This window comes from Dasypus novemcinctus, chromosome 21 (assembly GCF_030445035.2).
Source record: "Dasypus novemcinctus isolate mDasNov1 chromosome 21, mDasNov1.1.hap2, whole genome shotgun sequence".
Taxonomy (NCBI): domain Eukaryota; kingdom Metazoa; phylum Chordata; class Mammalia; order Cingulata; family Dasypodidae; genus Dasypus; species Dasypus novemcinctus.
This window is the reverse complement of record NC_080693.1, coordinates 85,371,665-85,393,465: the sequence shown is the minus strand read 5'-3', so window position 1 is coordinate 85,393,465 and position 21,801 is coordinate 85,371,665. Positions and strand designations below refer to the sequence as shown.

The 21,801-nt window shown below is 71.4% G+C and overlaps 1 protein-coding gene across 1 annotated transcript in view; it reads right to left on the bottom strand.

The window, feature by feature from the left end:
• Nucleotides 1–1,952: 1,952 nt before the first annotated feature.
• The window catches only part of BAHCC1 (BAH domain and coiled-coil containing 1), a 48,632-nt gene continuing 28,783 nt past the window's right edge, over nt 1,953–21,801 (bottom strand). The window contains exons 4-27 of the mRNA XM_058284874.2: nt 20,052–21,746; nt 19,637–19,745; nt 19,151–19,359; nt 18,816–18,974; nt 18,507–18,712; nt 18,042–18,366; nt 16,563–17,333; nt 13,666–13,859; nt 13,401–13,537; nt 12,774–12,902; nt 10,843–10,963; nt 10,298–10,583; nt 9,544–9,726; nt 9,178–9,461; nt 8,926–9,015; nt 8,654–8,831; nt 8,448–8,562; nt 8,285–8,360; nt 7,778–7,886; nt 7,162–7,281; nt 6,747–6,923; nt 5,515–6,647; nt 4,404–4,640; nt 1,953–4,055 (exon numbers count right to left, since the gene is read on the bottom strand). Of these exons, the coding sequence (XP_058140857.1) occupies nt 3,849–4,055; nt 4,404–4,640; nt 5,515–6,647; nt 6,747–6,923; nt 7,162–7,281; nt 7,778–7,886; nt 8,285–8,360; nt 8,448–8,562; nt 8,654–8,831; nt 8,926–9,015; nt 9,178–9,461; nt 9,544–9,726; nt 10,298–10,583; nt 10,843–10,963; nt 12,774–12,902; nt 13,401–13,537; nt 13,666–13,859; nt 16,563–17,333; nt 18,042–18,366; nt 18,507–18,712; nt 18,816–18,974; nt 19,151–19,359; nt 19,637–19,745; nt 20,052–21,746 (7,250 nt within the window). The 3' untranslated portion in view covers nt 1,953–3,848. The remainder of the gene's footprint in view (nt 4,056–4,403; nt 4,641–5,514; nt 6,648–6,746; nt 6,924–7,161; nt 7,282–7,777; nt 7,887–8,284; nt 8,361–8,447; nt 8,563–8,653; nt 8,832–8,925; nt 9,016–9,177; nt 9,462–9,543; nt 9,727–10,297; nt 10,584–10,842; nt 10,964–12,773; nt 12,903–13,400; nt 13,538–13,665; nt 13,860–16,562; nt 17,334–18,041; nt 18,367–18,506; nt 18,713–18,815; nt 18,975–19,150; nt 19,360–19,636; nt 19,746–20,051; nt 21,747–21,801) is intronic.

Genomic DNA, 21,801 nt, shown 5'->3' with positions numbered 1-21,801 from the left:
CGGTCTGCACGTCATGGGGGGCGGGTGGGCTCGACCTGTCCCCTCAGTACCCCCCTGGCCACGCTCCGACCGCGTCTGTCCCTGAAGCTCGCCTGTCAGTGCCTCTGCCCCCGTCCCCGCTCGGAGCAGGAGGCCCGGGGCGAGCTCAGGGGGCTGCGCCTGGAGGGGCGGAGGCGGCCACGGGCCCCATCTGCTGGCGAGGGGTGCTGGCCTGCACCCAGGACCCCTGAGGAGGTGGTGATGGGGGGCAGGCCTCTCAAGGTCACTTCCTGGGGGCGTTGGCCCTGTCCACTGCCTGAGCTGCTGCCACTGGTCGGGGGGCCTGGGTGGCACCGGTGCCCTGCCCTCCTGGCCCCACCGCGGTGGCTCACAGCCACACGGACTCAGGGCCAGTGGCCCGCACCCAGGGTTCCTGGGCCCACCCGGCCCCTCGCTGGCCAAGCGGCCTCTGAGCCTCTCCCCGGCCCCCCCGGCCTCCCGGTGCCTGAGCCCCACTCCCCGCCCAGCCCCCAGCCACCGGGGCCCGGTGGGGGGAACGAACAATTAAAATCCCCTCACCCCTGATGGGCTGGTGGTATTAAAAACGAATTGCGATCTGGCGGCCGTCATTTCTACCTGATAAAACATCACTTTTATTGATCTCCCTCCCCAGTGCCATCATTTATCTTGCCTCAGCATTTCACATAATGGCTCGTTTGTCTTGATGCAAGTCTAGTCTTGCATTTTTAACCCTTGGGGTTCCCTGGCCGAGGCGGACCGGGCCCCTCCTCCAAGTACGGGGGTGCCTTCGGTGAGAAGGTGGGGGGCAGCTGTCAGCTGGAGGGAGGAGGAGCTGGGGGGCCTGGCCTGCGGGAGCAGAGCCCAGGAGCGGTGGGACATGGGGGCAGGTGGCGAGGCTGGTGGCCGCCCGTCACCACTGCCCCCGTGGAGCTCCTCAGCTGGGCCCAGGGCTCAGCCAGGCCTGCTCGCCGCCCCCGCGCCGGCTGACCTTGGCCTGGGTCTTTCCCGCCTGTTTCCTGAGCACAGTCCCCTCTTCGCAGCCCCCTCCTGGTTTCTGTCCCAGTAAGTAACTGGCTCCCCAAGCCCCCAGAGGGGTTTCTGGGCCCCACTCCAGCCCCTCCACACCTACCGAGGCCTCTAAACCAGCAGCCACGGCCCACCCAGCCCCTTCCCCAGTGGTCACCCCAGGCCACACCCCAGCGCTTGGCCTGGCCCCCAAGGCTTCTGCACAACGCCCCCCCACTCCTCCCCCAGCTCTCCTGCTGCAGCTGCGAAACAGGGTGCCCCTCACTGAGCAGCCGGGGTGCTGGGGGCTCAGGGCCAGACCCCCGGCCCAGCTCACCTGTCGACTCCTGGACGTGCCACCCCGAGGCGCGGGGATCTGGCCAGCGGCAGGCATGGCTGAGTCCAGGCGCGAGGACTGCTTCGTCAGGGCCGTTTCTGAGCAGGTGTGTGCCCTGGCTTCAGGCAGCCCAGCCCTCCTGCTCAGGGGCCCCACCCCTACTTTCCACATCTGACAGGGCTTGGCAGGGTCCCCCACAGAGCTGGCCGGGCCACCCCCGTCCCGGGTCTCTGTGGATCGCGCAAGCCCTTAGACCTTTTCCTGCGTCCCAGAGGTGCGGTGAGTGCGTCTCTCTGGCGGTGGCCTGGGTCAGGCTCGTGCAGGAGGGTCAGCCGTGCTGTCTGGCCCGCTGGGAAAGGGGCTCCCACCCCCGGGGAGCAGGGGTCTCAAAGCCACAGCATGGTCCCAGCCCAGAGCCACTCTGGCCACATGCTCCTTTTCTAGGACTGGAGCTCAGCACCCAGAAGCTCTGCTCAGGCTAACGTGGGGGGCAGGTGGGGAGGCCTGGCCGACACCTGAGGAGGGTCCCTCCGGACTGGAGGGCTCTGGCTGTCGCAGGGGGACCTGCCGGTGGACAGCTGGGCCCAGTTATGAGTCCAGCCCGCCGAAGACCTGTACAATAGTTCATATATTTATTCTTCAGCAAGTTATCAATAAAAAATTTAATACTAAAATGCCTTTACATAGAGTTTGCTGCTCATAAAACCTTTGTTTTTGTTTGTTTTTAGTGTTTACATTGAAAAAAAATTCCAACCATCATCTTACTTTACACATTTACAGTAACCGCACATCGGCCACGTTTCACCACGGTCTGAGGGGAGGGTCGCGCCAGCCACGCACGCAGACAGGAAGGAAAAGGCAGAAGGAAACGCCGGCTCAAGGACCCCTGCGCGCGGTGGAGAAAGAGACCCCGGCAAGGCCTTCCCCGGCGCGCGCCCTCCTCGGCTCTCGGGGCTTAAAACAGCTGCAGGTTCTAACTCCAGCGCCCCGCGGCCCGCCCCGTGCTGCCGCGCCGCCGCCTTCCTCCCGTGCCGTCCTTCTTCCTTTGGGGCTGTGCCCGCGGAGCCACCAGGAGGGAAACACCGCCCTCGTGCCGGGATGGGCGGGCAGCGTGGCAGTGCTCCCCGGGCAGGAGGGGGGTAGGGCAGGGCCACCCGCCTGGCCCGGGCACGGCCTGGGTGGGGGCGTGGCTGCCTGCCCCGTGGCTTCCTCGGGCCCTGGGGGCACAGCAGGGGGCCTTCTAGGAGCAGCGGCCCCCTGTGGGGCCAGGGCATCTCCAAGGAATGGGGCTGTCAGGTGGGGGGCCACGGGCGACCCCGGGGTTGGGGAGGGCTGACAAGTTCCGCTGGGGGGTGCCGAGGGCCTGGGACACCCCCGATGCCATGAAGCCCCCGGAGGGGTCGGGTGGCGTCCAGCTGCCTGGGACCAGGGGGGAGGTAGAGGGAAGAGGGAGGCAGAGGGGAGCCCTCCCCGTTGGGCCCCGCGTCCCGGCCTTGGCAAGGCTCCGGGGTGCCCTGGGCGGCACCTGGCGGCGGGACTCGGGTGTTCTCACACAGCCCCTGTACTCAGTGGCCTGTGCTGGGGATTGGGGGGCACCTGGGCCAGCCCGGGGGCCGGGTCGCCAGCTCCCCCTCCTCTTGGAAACCAAAGCTGGGGTCCGCAAAGGTGAGGAAGGGGTGTGGACGGCGGGGCAGCCCTCCCCCTTCCCCCGGACAGGCTGGCCCCAGAAACGGAAACCAGAAAGAACGTGGACTCTTCAGGGGGAAAAAATCAAAACGCCACCGTTTCTTAGCAATACTTTGAAAAGGTATGTTCACTTTTGTTTTGTTTCAGAGGTAAGGCCCAGAGGGCGCTGCCACCCCCAGGCCAGAGGGGCTTGGGTCGCTTCACATCCTGTCCACCCTTTCTCCTCCTGGGACCCTCACGGCCCCCAAATACTCGTCCCAGGAGATGGAGGAAGAGGAAGCCAGCTCGAGGGCGACGGGACGGCGCGGCCCCCGCAGCCCCCCGCGCGGACGGCCCGGTCTGCTCTCGGCCGGGCCGGAGACAACAGTGCACTGGCAAAGAGACCCCGACACGCACACGCCCGCGCACATGCCCACACACGCCCTCGCCACGCGTGAGCCGGGGAGAAACCTTTTCTACTTTCCCCCCCATAAAACTTCCCCGAAGAAATACAATATGTACAGAGAGAAATAAATAGACGCAACACCTGATTTCTGCTTTCCCTGGTGGGAGAGTTGGAGGTACTGGGGAAAATATGGCTTGGATTCTCATCTCTCAGGAACAGAGGGGGCACCCGCTGGCCGGTGGCCGAGCGCAGCCTCGACGGGGTGCCCCCGGGGACCCACCGGGCCCCTCACAGCAGACGGGGTGGGACTGGATTCCGACGCCAAAGACCTCTCTCTTTCCAGGGAAAAGAACGGTAGCAGAGCCTGAATCTCGCCGCGGAGGTTTGCATATTCGCTCCGACGTGCCCGGGGGGCGGGGGTGGCAGGCGCGGGGCTCAGCAGAGGATGGGCACGCCGTCCGGGGTCAGCAGCCGCCCGCTGGCGGGGTCATAGGTCCCCGCCAGGTAGTAGAGGTCCTGCCGGTCGTGGCCCTTCCGGCCCCGCGCCATCTGCTCGTACTGCTCCCGCCCCACCACCTGGCACTTGTGGGAGATGGTCTGGACGTCGTTCTCGTCCTCGTGGCAGGACTGGTACAGGGCGTTCTGCGGGGGCAGGGGGCAGGGCGCCGGGCGTCGGCCAGGGGGCTGCGGGGGGCCGCGCCCGCCCACTCCCTCCTGGCCTCTGTGCAAGAGGTGCGTTTCCCGTGCACGTGGGGCTCTCCCCTGCGCCGACTACAAACGTGGCTTCTCTCGGGGAGGGGGTGTTTGCCGGCTCGGGTTAGCCTCGGGGGTCCCCCGGGCTAGGTGCACCCTGCGGAGCGACCTGACGGCTGGTTTAACGGCGAGCGGTGGAGGCCTGTGCAGCGGTGGAGGCTGTGCTGGGAGCCACCCCGCGTCCTGGGAAGCTGGGGGCACCCGCTGGGGAGGCCGCGGGGGGCGCCGGGGGCTCACCTTCCCGTCGCTCTGCCGCTTGCCCTGCTTGGTCTCCTCGGGGTGGTAGAACCACTTGACGCGCACCACCATGTTGCTGGCCCACGACTCCCACAGGCTCTCGATGCGGCCGATGTAGGGCAGGTTGGGCCGCCCGGCCGACAGGAAGACGGCGCAGTCCCCGACGCGCAGCGTCTCCTTGCCCCGCACAATGGCCTTGTAGAAGAGCTTCCTGGCTTTGCCCTTGACGCCCCGCCGCTGCCGGAGACAGACGGGCAGGCAGCAGTGAGGGAGTGCGTGCCCCGCGGGCGGAGGGTAGGGGTCGGGCCATGCGGGGCGCCACCCGCCTGCCAGAGGGGGCCGCCCCGGCCAGGACGCCAAGGCCGGAAGGGACTCTCGAGACGCCGGGACACGTGCAGGAGATGGTCGCCGCGGTGTCGTTGACGAGAGCAGGAGGCAGCCCACGGAGGCACGGGGAAAGAAAGGCAGTGGGGGGGGGAGCAGACTTGGCCCAGTGGTTAGGGCGTCCATCTACCACATGGGAGGTCTGTGGTTCAAACCCTGGGCCTCCTTGACCCGTGTGGAGCTGGCCCATGCACAGTACTGATGTGTGCATGGAGCGCCGTGCCATGTAGGGGTGTCCCCCGCGTAGGGGAGCCCCACGCGCAAGGAGTGTGCCCTGTAAGGAGAGCCGCCCAGCGTGAAAGAAAGTGCAGCCTGCCCAGGAATGGTGCTGCACACACAGAGAGCTGATGCAGCAAGATGACGCAACCAAAAGAAACACAGATTCCCGTGCCGCTGACAACAACAGAAGCAGACAAAGAAGAACACACAGCAAATAGACGCAGAGAACAGACAACTGGGGTGGGGGGGAAGGGAGAGAAATAAATAAATAAATCTTAAAAAAAAAAAAGGCAGTGGGTGCTGCCCGGGCCCCCGAGGCTGGCCGGGGGCCGCGCTTCCTGTGAAATGGCACCCAGCAGGACGGGACGTGCCTCGGGGAGAAACCCTTCGCGCCCCTTGGTCAGAGCCGCTTCTCCCTCCTTCCCTTGTTTTTTATCTTTCAGTTACAACTGGAGAGAGAGGAGCCCAAGGAATGCAGGTGAGGGGAGCGGCGGCGCGGGGGGCTCACCTGCGTGGGGTGCCCCGACCACTTCCAGAGCTGCCGCGCGGGCAGGAAGGCCGAGACCTTTGGCCGGCTGTCCACCGCCGGCCTCCGGGAGGGCTCTTTGGCTTTGGAGAAGCTCGCGGCCTCCTTGCGCCTGGGTTTGGCTCTGCCGCCGCTGGGGCCCGCGCCCCCGCCGGCCACCGCGGCCCTGGAGAGGAAGCAGCGCGGCGCGTGCGCGTGTGGGCCGCCCCCCTTGGCACGCAGAGCCTCCGGCTGGGCCAGCAGGGCGGGCACCGGGTGGGTGAGGCAGGTGCGCAGCAGCAGCGCCGGGTCCTCGTCGTCCGAGCTGGAGGACGAGTCCTCGTTGTCCGAGGAGCAGAGGCTGGAGGTGGACACGGAGCCCGAGGACGAGGAGGTGGAGGAGCCGGATGAGGACGAGGACACCGACAGGCGGGTGAGGAAGCGCGAGGGCACGCCGGCGGCCAGCGCGGGCCCGTCCTCGTCCGAGTAGGAGCTGGGGCAGTCGCTGTCGCACGGCAGCGGGTACTCGGCCTGGCTGGCGAACCTGCGCAGCGCCAGCCCGGAGGGGAGCGGCGGCACGGGCGCCCGCCCCTTCTTGTCCTTGGCGCCGAGAGCCGGGTGCGCATAGCCGGGCGCGGGTGCGGGTCGGCCCAGCCGGGGCGCGAAGTCCTTGCCGCCCGCCAGCAGCGCCTTGCAGGCCTTGTTCTTGGGGGACGTCACGCCCTCGTGGTCCAGCTTGACCAGGAACTCGCCGCCCGCCCGCCGCCGCCCACCCTTCTCCGCCTCCGCCCGCTCGGCCTTCTTGGCGCGCAGCAGCCTGTGGGCGCCCCCGGGTAGGCCCGAGCCGGGCCCGCCGCCGAAGGGCGCGTAGGAGCTGGCCAGGCTGCTGAAGGAGTCGGCGCGGAAGCCGTTGCCGAAGACGGGCGCCGCCGCGCCGTGCCCGGGGAAGAGCGCCTCGCGCGCCCGTAGCCGCCGGGCGCTGCCGTTGAGTGGGAAGAGGCCCTGCAGCGCGCCCGCCGCCTTCCGCCTGCTCTGCGCCACCGCCGACCAGCTCAGCGGGGCGCCCCGGCGGCCCAGGAAGGGGTCCGCCGCCCCCGTGGGGCACTTGGCGCCTGAGGTGAGGATGTCGGCTTTGCCTGCCGGGGGGGGCGGGCGTCAGCGGCTCACCCCCCCGCGCCTCCCTGCCCGCTGGCCCGGCTCCGTCCCATCCGCGCCTGGGGGGGCCCTACCCTTACCAGCCTTGTCCCTGCCGGCCGGCTTCTTTCCAGGGGCCCTCAAGCCTTCGGGGCCGTCGTGGGCCTTGGGGGACAGGCCGGGGGCGGTGGCCTCGCCGGGCGGGGGCGCCTGGACGGATGCTTTCTTGGTTCTCCGGCAGCTGCTGGACACCAGCAGGGCCGGGGAGGGCTCGGTGCCTGCGGGGGGACGGCAGGGGTCGCTGAGCGCCTGGCCCCACCCCCCACGTGCCCCCCTGCGTGCCCCCACACCCCCCTCCCCCCGCGTGCCCCTCCCCCACGTGCCCGTCCCCCTGTATGCCCCCGTGTGCCTCTCCCCTCCACGTGCCCCTCCCCCGTGTGCCCCCGTGCCCCTCCCCCCGTGCCCCCATGCCCTCCCCCCCATGTCCCCCCGTGACCCCTGCGCCCCCCCCCTCACACTGGATCTTGAAGTCGGGGGGCAGCAGCCGGATGTTGGAGACGGCGATGTGGCCCATGTCCCCGTCGTCAAACTCCACGAGCACCGACTCCAGGCTGTCCTCCTCGTCGCTGGAGCTGCCTGTGGGTGGCCAGAGCCTGAGGCTGCCGCCAGGCCGCACCTGGGGGTGGGTTCTGGCGGCCGGAGGCAGGGGGACACCGTCCGCCCGAGGTGGGGAGGCAGGGCCGCCCCCGATGACAAAAAACGTGGGGACAGTCCTGCTCCCTGACCACGCTCAGCCCTGGAGACCCCCCAGCCCCTGCAGCCCCCTCGGCTGGAGCCCCCCCGCGCCTGTCGGGCCTATGTGCTTCCCACTCCCTGCCCTGGGGCTCAGGAGGACCTGGCCCTGCGGGTGGTCCGCGAGCCCACAGGCCTGGGGCCGGGTCCCGCCTGCCTCGGCCGCGCGGCCTCCCCCATCCCACCATGACCGGGGCTGAGGCTGCCCCTCCCTCTTCTCCACAGCGCTCCCTCTGCCAGCCTCGGGCCTCCAGTACAGGCAGGGGTGGGCAGAGCCGGCCCGGGAAGCGGGGGGCTGGGGTCCCCAATGGCCTTGCTGGGGCCTCTGAGGGAGCCTCACCTCGGACCACGCTGCCGGGATACAAGCAACGGGACTTCTGGCTCCAGTAGGCGCAGACCCGTGTGCCGGGCGGCAGGTACCGGCTGGACTGGGGCTGGACATCCAGGACCTGCCCGGGACGGGGGCGGGGCAGCTGCCAGTGAGTGGGCGTGGCCAGGGCTGGTGTGGGCGGTACAGGCATGGGTGTGGCCAGGGTTGGCATGGGCGTGGCCAGGACTGGTGTGGGTGGGGCTGGGGCAGGCACAGGCGTGGCCAGGGTAGCATGGGCGGGGCTAAGGCAGGCACAGGCGTGGCCAGGGTAGCATGGGCGGGGCTAAGGCTGGCATGGGTGGGGCTGGGGCAGGCATGGGCGTGGCCAGGACTGGTGTGGGTGGGGCTGGGGCAGGCACAGGCGTGGCCAGGGCTGGTGTGGGTGGGGCTGGGGCAGGCACAGGCGTGGCCAGGGCTGGTGTGGGTGAGGCTGGGGCAGGCACAGGCGTGGCCAGTGTGGCATGGGTGGGGCCTCACCGCCTCTTGCAGCAGCTGCTCCAGGGAATAGATGCGCTGCCGGTTGCCGCGGTCGCCCTCAATCACGATGCTGTAGCTGGGGGCGCAGGGAGCAGCGTGAGAGGCGCCTGCAGCCCGGCTGCCCCACCACCCGAGAGCCCCATGCCCCGCGCCCGGGCCTCACATGTCGGGGGGCTGCAGGCTCCTGACGCTGCCGGCGTAGAGCAGGCTGTCCTCCTTGGGGACGAGCACGGGCAGGCCGTCCTGCAGGTCCTCCTTGTGGATGGTGCAGGCGCGGGCTGCAGGGGACGGTCACCGTCATCCCTGCTGCTGGCCCCCTACCCCACTGCCCACCCCGCTGCCCCCCGCCCAGGCCTCCGTCCTGCTCACCCAGAGCAGCACTCTGCTCGGCGCTCAGGGGGCCGCCGGCCGCCTCCTCCCCTTCCTCCTCCTCCTCCTCGTCCTCCTCGTCCTCGTCCTCCTCCGAGAAGCTGCTGTTGTCGTCAAACTCAAAGTCGTCCTCCACCGCAAAGCTCTCCAGCAGCCGGCTCACCGCCCGGCCCTTGCCCTGGGCGGGCCAGAGGGGTCAGCTCCCTTTGGAGAGGCTGGGGGTGGGGGCAGAGAGGCTGGCCCGGGGTCTCCCGGGGCGGGGGGCACGCTACCTGCTTGCCGACCGTCTTGGCTTTCACCTTGCCCAGGATGGCCTTGGTGTTGTGGGATGACAGGGTGAAGGACAGAGCCCCATTCTTTTTCTGGGGGTGGGGGGGTGGGGGGGGTGAGAGGGTGCAGGGGAGCCGGGGACCCCCACCGCTGAGCCCGGGTACGTGGGGGGCTGCCAGCAGGGAAGGGGGGTGAGGCCCTCCAACACCTCTCACCCCCACCCCACCAACCCCGGGGCGCCCGTCCAGCCTCACCCGCAGGACCGGCTGCAGCTCGGAGCTCCTGCGCGCAGCCGCCTTGAGGCGCGCGCCGCTCTCCTCGTGGCGGGCGAAGGCCCGGGCGGGGCCGCGGAGAGTGTCCCTGCTGGCCCCCGGTTCTGCCCGCAGGCCGCCCTTGGCCTTGCCCTTGGGTTTCTTCTTGCCCCGTGTGCCGGGCGGCCTCCGCCCCGGGGCCTGCTCCAGCCCCGCGCCAGACTTGGCCTTCGCGGAAGGCCTCTTGACTTTGACCCCGCGCTCGGGACTGGGCAGGCGGCAAGCCCCTGGGGAGGGAGGTGAGGGCATCACCGTGGGTCCCGGGTGCACGCCGCCCCCTGGGCGGCCCCCGCCCGCCTCCGCGGTTACCTAGCAGCCCCTGCCTCTCCCTCTTCTTCTTGGCCTTCTGGTTGGCCTCCATCTTGACCACAGAGGACGGGGAGGGCCCCAGCACGGCCGCACCGGCCCCGGCGTGCAGCACCAGTCCCGGCTCCTTGCGGGGCGCCTCTGCCCCCAAGAGACCGTCGCAGTCCTCACTGTCATAGCTGCTGCCTGAGAGAGGGGTGGGGGGCCGATGGCTTGGCACCGCTGCGGCGCCCAGTGGGGGCAGGGCTGGGCCACTGACCCCCGGCCGTGTAGGGGCCGCCATGCGGGGTGCGGCTTTGAATGGGGACGGCTGCAGCGCTGGGGGTCCCCGGCCCCAGGGCACCCTCCCGCTTCCTGCTTCCTCTGCCCCCCCAGCCCCCTCCTTTGTCTGCGGAGGCAGGCCTCTGGGGGAAGGGGCTCGGGGAGGAAGCGGCTGTTTTTCCAGGCTCCCGTTTCTTGGACCAGCGTTTGCTGGGGGGTCAGATAACCCCGTGGGGTCGCTGCAGGAAGGGAGGCTTGGGCGGCAGGGGCTATTTTTAGCCCCTGTTTCCAGGATGCACGTAGGGGTCTCCTTCCTTCCCTCTGGCCCCCAGGGGGCTGGGGCATCTAGTGTGCTCTGGGAAGGGGGCCTCCAGAGACCCCACGCTCCTTCCCCAGGTGGCCCCAGCTGGAGGGCCTCCCGGGACAGCCTCCCCCCGAGGACCCGACCCGGGCTGGCCACGGCCCTGCCCGCCCTCTCCCCCAGGCCCCGCCTTGCCTGTCTCGTGCCCGGCGGCGCCCCCGGGCTGGGCTGGAAACTTGGGCGCCTCCCTGCCGCCATCGCCGTCAGGCTGTGGGTGCCGGGCAGCCCCGGGCACCGTGGCGCTCTTGGCGCGGGACAGCTTCTTCCGGATGCGCCCGCCCGGGGCGGCCTCCTTCCGCCCGAAGGGGCTGAGGCTGGCGGGCAGCACCTTGCTGTTGACCTTGGGCTTAAGCTGGGCCACCCTGTGGGCCGCCGCGGCCAGCTCGCCCTGCGGGACGCTCTTCTTGCTCCGCATCTTCTCCTGCCAACGGGAGGGCAGTGGCTGCACTTGCAGGGCCGCTGACGCTGGCCCCTGGGCCCCCCGCGGCCGATGCCGGGCTCTGAAGGTGGCCAAGTGGACGTCCGGCCTGCGCTCGAGTCTCCCCCCACTGCCCATCCCGCTCGGTTCTGCAGGGGAGGGGCTGGGGACCCCAGGCCGGGTGACCACGAGTGTCGCCATCGGCCCTGCCAGTCCCTGTGCCGCCCTGAGCCCTGAGCGCGAGGCAGCCGGCGGAACTCACCGGAGAGGTGGCCTGGAGCACCCCGTGGACGCCCTTTTCCAGTCTGCTCCGCTTCCCGGGGGGCTCCCCGTCACGCTCGCGCAGCTCGGTACACAGCAGGCTCAGGCTGCTCCTCATGGCCCTAGGGGCGAGGGGCGGTGGGTGGGCAGGGGGCAACCGTGGGCCCAGCAGCTCCCCGCCCCTGCCCCCTGAGGGCCCTGCTTTTGTTTGGGTCAAGCCTGCCGCTAGGGTAGGCTCCTGGGGAGACACAGCTGCTGGGTGGGCACCCGAGCCTGAGCTCTTCTCCTCCGGGACCTGCCCTCCCAGCCAGCACCCTCCACTTGCTGCCTGTCGCTCCACTGCCCGCCGCAGCCCAGGACCCCCGCCACCCCCCAGACCCTGTTCAGCGGTGCTGGGGAATGGGGGCGTCTCTTTTCCATCTGCCCCCCAGCCTTCCACCCTGCTGGACGCCCCACAGTGAGCCCAGAGGGGCCTGGGGTCCAGCAACCCCAGGAAAGCAGCTGGGGGCTCAGGCGAGGCCCATGGTGGGGGCCGGGGTGGGGAGTCGAGGAGATGAGGCCAGGGAAGCTGGCCCATCCCGCGGCCAGGACAGGACGGGGGGGAAAGATTGGGCTGAGCGCCAGGCCCTCTCCTGCTGCCCCACCCAGGCAGGCCCCTCCCAGGGGCACTGTCCCTGTGCCTGACCTGGGTCTCATGGAGGGAACCGTGACCAGCACCCCTGCTGCACATCGTCCAGACGGGCCCTGGCAGCCACGGGGCCTGCCTCAGTTTCCCACACCCCACAGGTGGGCTGTCTCCTCTGGGCCGTGGGTGGAACGGTGCCGTCACCCTGGCCCAGCTGCTGACTCCTGACCCCCCCAACCAGACCCTGCCTGGTCCCCCCCGCACTGGCCTGCCCATCCCCTTTGTCCCAGGGGGAAACTGAGGCTTGGGGAGATTGGCAGCCAGTCCTTGGCCACATGTGGGCAGGGGAGCTGGGTTGCACCTGCCCTTCCTGTTCCCTCATCTTTCAAACACCCCCTCTTCATCCCCCCCGCCCTGAAGAGCCCGTGCTTGGCAGCCCCTTTCCCCCTTCTTCCTTCCAAGTGAGAGACCCTCGCCCTGGGGTCGGTGCCTCCTGCTGCCCACGGGGACGCAAAGGGGAGGGGGCATCACACAAGCACAAGGACACAGCTCCGTGGCTGGGGACTCAAGTGGCAGCTGGGGTGGCCCCACCAGGCCAGCTTCTTCGGGTGAGGCCGGAGGGCCGACACTGCCTCCGGGGTGGGGCTCCCTGGAAAGGCCGCCGGGATGGAGCCCCGGGGAGGCCCCGCCGGGTGACGCCCAGGCAGGGTGGAGGGAGGGCTGGCGAGCCCTCCGCTGCCCGCGGCCGACGCACCCCCACCCCCCGCATCCGCTAATGTTTTGTGACATAAAGCTCCGAGATTAATTTTTTGCCTCTGTCTTAATTGAAGGAATCATTTAGTGCAGATTTAACTATTATTACCAAATCGTCAGGACTGGCGCGGGGCGCACACGCGCTCCAATCCCGCCTGAGGAGCAGTGAGGATTTATGCAAAGGGCCCTGCCGGGAGAGGCAATTTGTAGCCGAGAAGGACAATTACACCAGGCCCGGGAGCGCGCCGGGCGCGTAATGGGCACTCGCGTCGGGCTGGCGGACGTGGGCGGCAGCGCAGCGTGACCGCGGCTATTGCACGCGGCCGCTCACACTTGTGGGGGTACGGGGGGGGGCGGTACAGATGCCCCCGGCCAGTGGGTCCCGGAGGGAAAGAGCCCCCGGGGCTGCCAAGTGCTGACCCTGTGCCAAGGGCAGGGGGCCCGGGGCTCTGGGCGGGGGCGATGGGGCCTTGGGCGCAGGGAGAGGTAGCACCAGCGGGCCCGGCAGCGGGGGGGGGGGGGGCCGGGGAGGTGGCCCCCGACCCGGCACTCACTTGGCTTTCTTGGCCTCCGCCCGGGCCGGCTGGCTCCCGGGGCGTGGGGCGGGCAGTGAGCTGGAGTGCTTGCGTTTCCTGGGCCGGCCGGGCCCTCGCCGCGCCGGGCTCCGCGAGCTCTCGTCTCTCCTGGGGGTCGAGGGAAGGCAGTCGGGTTCTCGCCCCACCCCGGCCGCCCTGCCTGCCCGGGGTCCTGCACCCGCGCCCCACCATCCTGCACACGAGGCCAGCTCTCACTGCCCCTGCTGCAGCCGCAGGCCTCCCAGCACCCACAGGCTCCTCTGACACGCCCCCCCACCCATCGTCCTGGATGCCCCCCTACCCCCCCACCCCCTGAGGGAACAATCTCCACCCTCCCCTTGGCTTGGTTCTCCCCTGGCCCAATGCCTCCCCTTCAGGCCCCGTAAATGCCACCGCCTCTGGGAGCCCCCCCAGATCCCAGCTCCCACCCCACCCCACAGAGGAGCTCGTGCCCCCATCTCCCCAGCGCCGGGCATGGCGGGATGCGGGGAGGACCCCTCCGTGGTGGGCAGGGGCTGTGGCCGCCGGGCGCTCTGGCAACCGAGGGGCGGGGGCTCTGTATCCCCCAGCCCCCGGCCTGAGCTCTGCCGCCCCTTTTCTCCGTACTCGCGGTCGTGCCTGCGCTGCAGACGCGCCAGCTCCCGCTGCTTCTCCTTGTAGCGCCGCTGCAGCTCCGCCAGCCGCACGCGCACCTCCACCTCCTGCGTGTCCAGCCGGTCGATGGCGGCCTTGAGTGGGCACACCTGGGGGCAGGGGCACACAGGAAGTCCCGAGGTGCTCCCTCTGGCGCCGGGTGGCGAGGACAGCCGGCCTGGGGAGCCCGAGGCCCCCCACCTGGGCCGGGCGGCGTGGTGGCAGGCCCTCCACTCACAGGCTTGGCTCGGGGCGTCCATGTGTCCTTGCGCTGCAGGATCTGCATGCGGGGCGTGAGCAGGGGGCCCCCGCGGGGGGCGGCGGGGGGCGGCGTGGAGGCGGGGGCCCCCTCCAGGCCGGCGGCCTCCACCAGGGACCAGGCGGTGGCCAGCGTGGCGAGGCGCCGCAGGTTGGAGGCCAGCATGTCCTCTGCTGGGGAGCGGAAGAGGGGCGTCAACACCCGTGTCCGTGTGGGGGCACACCCAGTCCCTGTCACCCACCCCGAGGGGCCAGGCTCGCGATGCCAGCCTCGATCTCGGCACAAGCCCGAGATCCCGTGGGCTGGGACATGGGCGGGCACGAGCGCTGGAGCAGGTGCGCCCCGCCCGTAAGGCAGGGGGCGCGGACCACCAAGTCAGAGCCCCTTGCTTGCCAGCAGCACTGCCGGGGCGCCTGCCCAGGTCAGGGGCCGTCTGGCTTCAAGGGTGCCATGGGAAGGCGGCATTCTCTCTGGGGTGCTGGGGGCCTCGGGGGCAGGGGTCCCGCGTTCCTGCCCTGCCCTGAGGACACAGAGGCCTCCCACACAGGCTCAGAGCCAAGTCCCAGGGGCAGACAGTACGCCAATTGCACGTGCCACGCGCCACCAGGCTGCACCGGACACCGAAGGCTCTGGGGGCTGGGCTATGACCACCAGCTATCTGTCCACCCTTCCATCCATCCATCCACCCACCCATCCTTCTACCTGGTTCATCCACCAGCTACCCACTCACCTGTCCACCATCCATCCATCTCTCTCCCTCCCTTCTACTTGTCCTTTGTCCACCCACTCACCCAGTCACCTGTCTGTCACCCATCCATCCCCTTCCGTTTTTCCACCTGTCCACCCACCCACCGCGTTGCCTATGACATGGCAATGGCGGCAGGGAAGGTGGAGGAGTGAGCGCCAGGCCTCGCTGGAGGACACCTGGCCGGGGGGCCTGGGGTACAGGCAGGTCCTTCCCAGGGGACAAAGTCCCTGCCCCCACAGAAGCTGCCCCCCTCCAGCCCCCTGCACCCCCCGGCCGTGGAAGCACCTGTGGCAAGCGCTGATTTCCAAGACGTGTTCTCAGCACGCTGGAGGGGCCACCAGCGCCCGGCAGCAGCGCGTCACTAGCCCGGGCCCCGGCTTCTAAGAGCCACTCTCCACGCGAGGAGCCAGGGCTCCCGGAGAGATGCCAGTGCCAGGCCTGGGGCAGGGAGCCCCTTTTGGGCGAGAAAGCAAGGGCACGCTCTGAGGGCGAGGGGCCTTCACTGGGCACGCCGGGGCCAATGCGGTCATCAGAAAGACAACTGTGACCGAGCGTGGCCACGTAAACCCAATGTGCACCTGCGAGTCACACCGACCTAGACATCGGGGGCACCACCCGGAAGCCCCAGGATTTCAGAGTACCAAACCATGAAGGAAAGGAGGGACCTGACAGCAGAGAAGGCTGGGGACACCCCCGGAATTGCCATCAGAGCGAACCCCACCTGGACCGGGGCGGGCGAGGTCGCTAGCCGGCTGGCGGGCGCGGGACATGCACCTGGCTCGTACGTGAGGCGACACCAGGCAAACCCCACCTGCGAGGGGCTGGTCTAACTCCCCAAGCACTAACGGGAGGCGCCCAGGGCACGGCAGGGCAGGGCGGCCCAGCAGGCACCACCCAGACTGACCCGGGCCTGAACCTCTGGACGAGGGTCTGGGCCAAGGGCACAGGGTCTCCTGAGAGGTGGGCTGGGGAGCCGGAGGCCGAGCAGCTACTCCTGCCAGAGGCCGGGGTACGGGGCGGCCGTATCCTCAAGCCCGGGGGTCCTCGCTCACCTCCTGCGCCCCAAGGCCACCCCTCGTGGTCCCCCAAGCCCACGGGTGCGGCAGCCTGGTGGAGGGTGTCCAGGGCTTCCCCAGGGAGGGCGGTGGAGGCGCTGCGCTAGCTGGGCCCTGCCGCCCTGCGCTCGCCCTTGCCCTCCTCTTCCCCTTAAGTTCTGCCATTCACCCCAGGGAAACTGCCCCAGAGCGGGGCCCGTCTCCTCAAGGCTCAGGAGCCGCCTCTGCGCAACGCCAGCCAGTGCCGGGATGGAGGAGGGGGCTGGGGGTGGAATGGAGACCCTGGGGCCAGCTGTGCCGGCCTGGAGCCCACCCCGGGGGCCACACGGGGTCCCTGCAACTCCCTTGTCAATGTGAGCCCTGCACAGTGGCAACCGCCGGCAGCCACCACGCGCTGGGCTCGCCCTCTGCGCAGGGGGCGGGCGGGGGGCAGCCAGAGGGCAGGCAGGTCCCAGCGGTGGCCACCCTCTCCCCCCAGGGGGCCCCTCCGCCCTGCGCAAAGGGCCTCGTGCACGGGAAGACGCGGGTGAGCCGTGAGGGCCTCGTTCTGTGTTTTCTACAAACGCCGATGCAGAGCAGAGCAGGACCCGGCTGGCGGACCCCCGCCCCCGGAGGGGCTCCCCCAGCGCCCCTGCCCCAGGGAGCCTCCCCCAGCTCCCCGGCACCACGAGCCGCGAAGCAGCCTCGCGGCAGTGGCCTGGCCTGCTGCCCCCAGCTGCGCCTGGACCGTGGGGCCCTTGGGGTGCTGGGGTGGAGGGAGGGTTCCAGGGGGGGTTCGCCCCACCGATGGTGCTGGAGCTGGTCCAGGCCCAGGGCCGGGAGAGAAGGGGCTTTGGAAACCTGGCAGTTCACGGCGCCCATTCACCAACACGAGCCCTCAGTCAGGTGACCTCCGCGGGGCACCCAGGGGTGCCCACCAGGCCGCCCGCGCAGGCGCCAGCGCTTTGCGGCCTGAAGCCCCCGTGAGGTGCGGGCCTGGCTCCTCCCGGGCCCCCCCCCCCCGCGCTCTGTCCCTGCCACCTGCTGCCGAGGGGCCAGCGGGCAGCCCTCCGGGGGCCCGGGGCGGGCCTCACCTGGCAGCCCGGGCTCGCCGCTCTGTTGCTGGACGTCCAGGTCAGCCAGCTCGCTCAGCAGGGCGATCCCGTGAGTCCCTGAGCTGCGGGGCGGGGGGCCGGTGCCGGGGGGCCCTGGGGCGGCCGGTGGTGGAGCGTGCGGGGGGCCGGGCAGGTCCCCCAGATCGATGGCCACGGCCACGAGGGCGTCCAGGCCCGGCCATGCCCAGGACGTGGGGCCAGGCTCCTGCACGGCCTGCCCGGCGCCCTCCTCGGGCCCGGCCTCCGCGGGGCCCGGCTGCACGCCCTCCTTGTCCTCGTCCAGGGCGCCCGGGCTGGGGGCCCGCTGGTCCAGGGATTGGGGGGCAGCCCCCGGGCAGGGGCCCTGCTCGCCCTCCGCGGTCCCCTCCTCGTCCAGCCCTCCCTGAGTAGAATCGGCCTGGCCGGTGGCCTCGGGGCGCCCTCCCTCGACGAGGGCCCTGCTGCGCAGTTCTTGGAGCCCCTCGAGTGGGCTGGGGCCCGCGGCTGTCCCTGGGGGTCCCCGCTCGGTAGGATGGGGGGTGGTGGTGAGGTCCTGGGTCTCTGCGGCCCCCGCCACCAGGCCGGCCTCCAGGCGCACGGGGCTGCGGGGAGGCGGCTCTCCGAGTGGGAGCATCCGCGGCTCGGGCCAGGTCCCGGGGGTGGCGATTTGCATAGAGTGGGGGTCCACGAGGTCCGTCGGGTGCACGATGGGGGGCAGGGGCCGAGAGAAGCTGGAGCCGGGTGCACGGCACGGGTGTCGGGGAAGCAGGTCTGTGGAAGTAGGGTGGCGTCAGCAGAGGGGGAGGCGGGCGGGGGCCCCCCAGAGGGACACCCCCTGGTCCACAGAACGCCCGGTGGGAAGGGAGGGTCCCCTGGCCGGCCCCCCGGCTCCTGTGCAGCCCTGGGGGCCACAGTGGAGAGGGATGCTAAGGAAGGCCGTGAGGCTCGAGGGGGGCTCACCTGCCTGTCGGGGGGGGGGCACCACGCCCCACTAAGGGCAATAAAAAAAAAACAGAACCGAGAAAACGGAAAACACAAAAAACCCCACGACCTCCGCTGGCTCGTCCCCTTGCGAAGGCGGACCTGGTTTTACATTTGCAGCGCCCGTTTCCAGCGTAAACACGCGGCCGGGTTCAGGGAATTAAAGAGCCTGTAGGGGAGCGGGCGGGCGGCAGGGCCGAGGCCAGGGAGCTCCAGGGCTGCCCCGTGGGTGGGGGTCCCAGCCCCCCTTCTCCCCTAGCCCAGCCATCAGGGTCCGCTTGCCCCAGAAAGGCCGAGTGGCCCCTCGCCCCGCGGCGTGGCCAGGGTCCCCACGGGCTCACCACTGCCACACGGGCCCCCCCAGGGCTTCCCCTGGGGCCCCTCCCCAGAAGGGCTGCGAGGCCGAAGGAAAGAGGAGGGGGCCCCCGGGAAGACAGGCGAGGCCCCGATTCGGCTCTGCCCACCCCGGGGCTGGGGGGCCTTGGTGCACCATCTCACCTGGCTCCACGGCCTTGGGGCTGCCTCTGGGCCGCTGGCCGCCCCCGCGCGTGTCCTCCGTCCTGAGCCCCTTGGTGCTGGGACCCGGGCTGCGGGCGCCGCCGGCGGATAAAGTGCATGGGGCGCTGGGCCGCGGCGGTGGCGTGGGGCAGCTGGCGGGGGGCTTCAGGGTGGGTGAGTGGCAGCAGGGCGCCAGCCTGGCGGGGCCGGCTGCGGCGGGTAGGCAGGCGCCCTTGGCGGGTAAGGCACCTGGCTTGGGGGTGGGCTTCAGGCCCTTCTCGGGGAGGGGCTCCAGGAGCTCGGGGACCGGGTCCTCAGGCTTCCGCTGTTGGGCAGGGGGAGAGCTCAGGCCGGCTCTGGCCCTGTCCCCTCTGCGCCGCTGTGTCCCCCTCCCCACTGGGCTAGGGCCGCCTGCCGGGGGCTGAGCAGGGGCTGGGGACCCGCGGGGGGCCCGGGCCGCGGTACCTGGAACTGGGCGGCCCGCTGCAGCTCCAGCGCCTGGGCTGCCCGCTGCTGCTGCTGATTCTGCTGCTGCAGGGCATAGAGCTCCTGCTGCCGCAGAAACTGGGAGCGCGAGTAGACCGGGAGCTGCCCGGGGTGCTGCATGTGGGCCGCTGGGCCCCGGCCCCCGTACATGGGGGGCCACAGCGAGGCCTGGTCCATGACGTCCGCTGCGGGCGGGGCCGGAGGGGCGGTCAGCCTGGCTCCCCGCCCCCATTCGCCCCCTCGCAAGCTCCTCCACCATCCCCCCTCCCAGGCCCAGAGGCCCCTTACCGAGCGCGTGGGGTGCGGCGTGGGGGGTGGGCTCCGAGGGCAGGAGGACGAGCTGGGCGGGGCTGTCCTGGGGGAGGGGGAAGACGGAGGGCATGGAGCTGGGCACGGAGGCGGGGAAGCCGGGGGGCAGGTTCTGGTGCAGAGCTGGGTGCCCGAGGCCTGGGGAGAGCAGAGGGCACGGTGGTCAGGGCAGCGGGGACGGGGAGCCCCGTTCCCGCCCCGCCCCCCCCCGCTTGCGGGCCTCCCCCCGCGGCCCGGCTGGGAGTGGGGGGAGCCGGCCCCCCCCCTGCCGAGGCCCCGCGCCCTGGCCCCCCGCCCGCCCCCCGGGCACTGACCGTAGGAGTGCCCTCCCATCCACAAGGAGGGGCTGCGGGTGCGGGGCAGCCAGGGTGGGTGGGCGGGGTGGGCGTGCCCGGCTGGGTCCCCCCCCAGCTGGCCGCCCTGTAGGGAGGAGCCTCCGGGGATCATGAGGGGCGGGGCCAGTTCCCCGGGGCAGCCACTCGAGGGGTGCATCCGGCCAAACTCCACCAGGTCCTTGCTGTCCCTGCAAAACCGGCGGGGGCTGAGGACACCTGGAGGAGAGCCCGGGCTCGGGGGCGGCGGGGAGGGCCCAGGCTCAGCCTCAGGGGCCCTCAGCCCCAGCAGCAGGGCGGGGGAGTCGGCCGGGCTCCCCCCAGCTCAGGGCAGAAACCGCGACAGGACCCTGGGGACCCTGGACGCGCCAAGCCCTGAAATCTGCTCTTCTGGCCAGGGAGCTGCCCTCGCTCCACCACCCAGGGGCTCCGGGAGGGGCGGCCCCAGCCCCCCACCCCGGCTCTTACTGGAGCAGCAGTTCGCGGCCCGGGAGCCCCAGACGGTCGTCGCACAGGCGTGTCCTGTCCTCCTCGGCCTCGGCGTCCAGCACGTGCATGGAGCGGGCACCGGTGGCAGCTGCATGGGGCGGGGGGGGGGGGAGAAGCAGGAGGGCTGGGGCGGCCAGCGAGGGGCAGGGGCCAAAGCCAGTGGTGCCCGGTGCCAGCCCAGGGGCCACTGGACAAAGGGGGTCTCCCGAGCCTGCGGGCCTCGGGGGGCTGTGGGAGGGCAGGTGGCAAGAGCCTGGGGTCGCCCACACCGCGGTGCATGCTGCAGACGTGGGGGCAATGGGTGGGAGGGGCCCTGGGGGGGGCTTCGGGTGGGGTGGGCGGCGCCGTGTCCCGGGCCAGGCCCAGCTGGCGGCCGCCCAGGGCCCCCGCTCACCTTTGAAGGCAGGGACCGCCCGGCCCTGCCGCACCGTGCTCGCGCAGTAGGCCGCCTCAGGCCGGCTCCCGGTGTCCTTCTGCCGGGCCAGGGCCACGGCGATGCCCACAGGCGGCTGCCGCACCTCCCCGTCGCCGTGCGCCGCCTCGTGCTCGCGGCTGCGGGCGCAGTCGGGCCTCTCCACCTCACCCGGGGTGGGGCCCGGGCCCTTGGGGGCGGGGAACTTGGCCTCCTGCTGCACGCAGCTGGCCTTGAGGCCGTCCAGGCCCACGAAGGGGGCCCTCTGGCCGGCGCCCAGGGCCGGGCTGCCGTACTTGAGCAGCTTCCTCATGGCCGAGACCTCGTCCGGCGGTGCAGGCAGCTCCTGGGGCAGCAGCGGCGCCTGCTGCAGGCCGCCGCTGAAGGGGTCCAGGTAGGAGCCGCCCTTGCGCTCGTCGCCGATGGCCAGGGGGGCGCCCTGGCCGGCCGGGACGCTCCACGGGGGCAGGGGCGGCCCGCCGTAGCCCAGGGGCGGCAGCTCCAGGGGTTTGCGCTTGGCCTCGGCCCCGCCGCCCCCCGCCTCGGCCTCGGGGGCCAGCAGGTGCTGCTGGTGCCGGATTCGCGCCACCTTCTGCGCCGCGGGGGGCTCCTTGCCGGCGGCTCTGTCCGCGGCGCAGCAGGCCTGGCCGCCCCTCCCGCCCAGCGGCTCCTGAAGGCCGGGCCGGGCGCAGTCCTGCGAGGGCAGCTCCAAGTAGCCGCCCTTGTCCAGGCCAGCCTTGGGGAGTCCGGGGAAGGGGGCCTCGGGGCCGGCGCTGTTGAAGTAGCCCAGGCCCTTCAGCCTGGGGGCGAGGGCCGCCTCGAAGCCCTTGCCCTCGGCCTTCAGGTGGGCGTAGGCGACGCCGTAGGCGGTGGCGTGGTCGGGGGCGGCGTGCGCGTCCAGGAGCCGGTCCTTGCCCTCCCCCGCCACGGCGCAGGCCTCGGCCGCCTGGAAGGGCCGGCTCTTGTCGGCCAGGTGCCCTGTGGAAGGCACGAAGCCGGGCCCGCCGGCCTTGGGGTCCCGGGGAGCCCTGTCCTGCGGCGGCAGGCAGGGGAAGGAGGCGGCGGCGGCGCTGAGCGCGGGGGGTGGGCCCGCCGGCAGCCCCGAGGGCCCGGCGAAGGGCGCCGCATGGTGCAGCATCTGCCGCCGCTCCAGGCTCTCGCCGAAGGCCGGCCCGAGCTCCAGGGGCCCGGGTGCCTCCTTGGCGCAGCGGGCAGAGGCCGCCGCCCCCGTGCCGGGCCGCCCCAGCACGCCGCCCGCGCAGCTGGCCAACGCGGCCTTGCCCATCTCGCCGCCGAGCGCCTTGGCGCTGAGGAGGCAGGAGGCGAGGTGCTTGGCGCGGCCCTCGCAGGCGCCTGGGGGCCCGGCGGCGCCCTCCTTGCAGGGCCCGTCGGCCGGCACGGGCAGCATCAGCTTGTGCCGCTCCCTGCCGCCGCCCTCCTCCGCCGCAGGCCGCTCCTTGCCCTCTGTCGCCTTGCCGGCCTTCTCCCGGCCCAGCTCCGCGCCTGCCAGGAAGCGGTCGGCGTCCTTGGGGCCCTTGCGCAGGGCGCCGGCCTCACCCCGGTCGTGGCTGCAGGAGCCCACGGGGTGGCCGGGGGCGGCCCGGGCCACGCTGGGGAAGCTGTGGTTGGCGGGCAGCAGTGTGGGCTGGGGCGGCAGGTTGCGCAGGTAGAAGTTATCTGCCGGCCGAGAGAGCAGAGGTCAGCGGGAGCTGTCCCAGGGAGCCCCCATGCC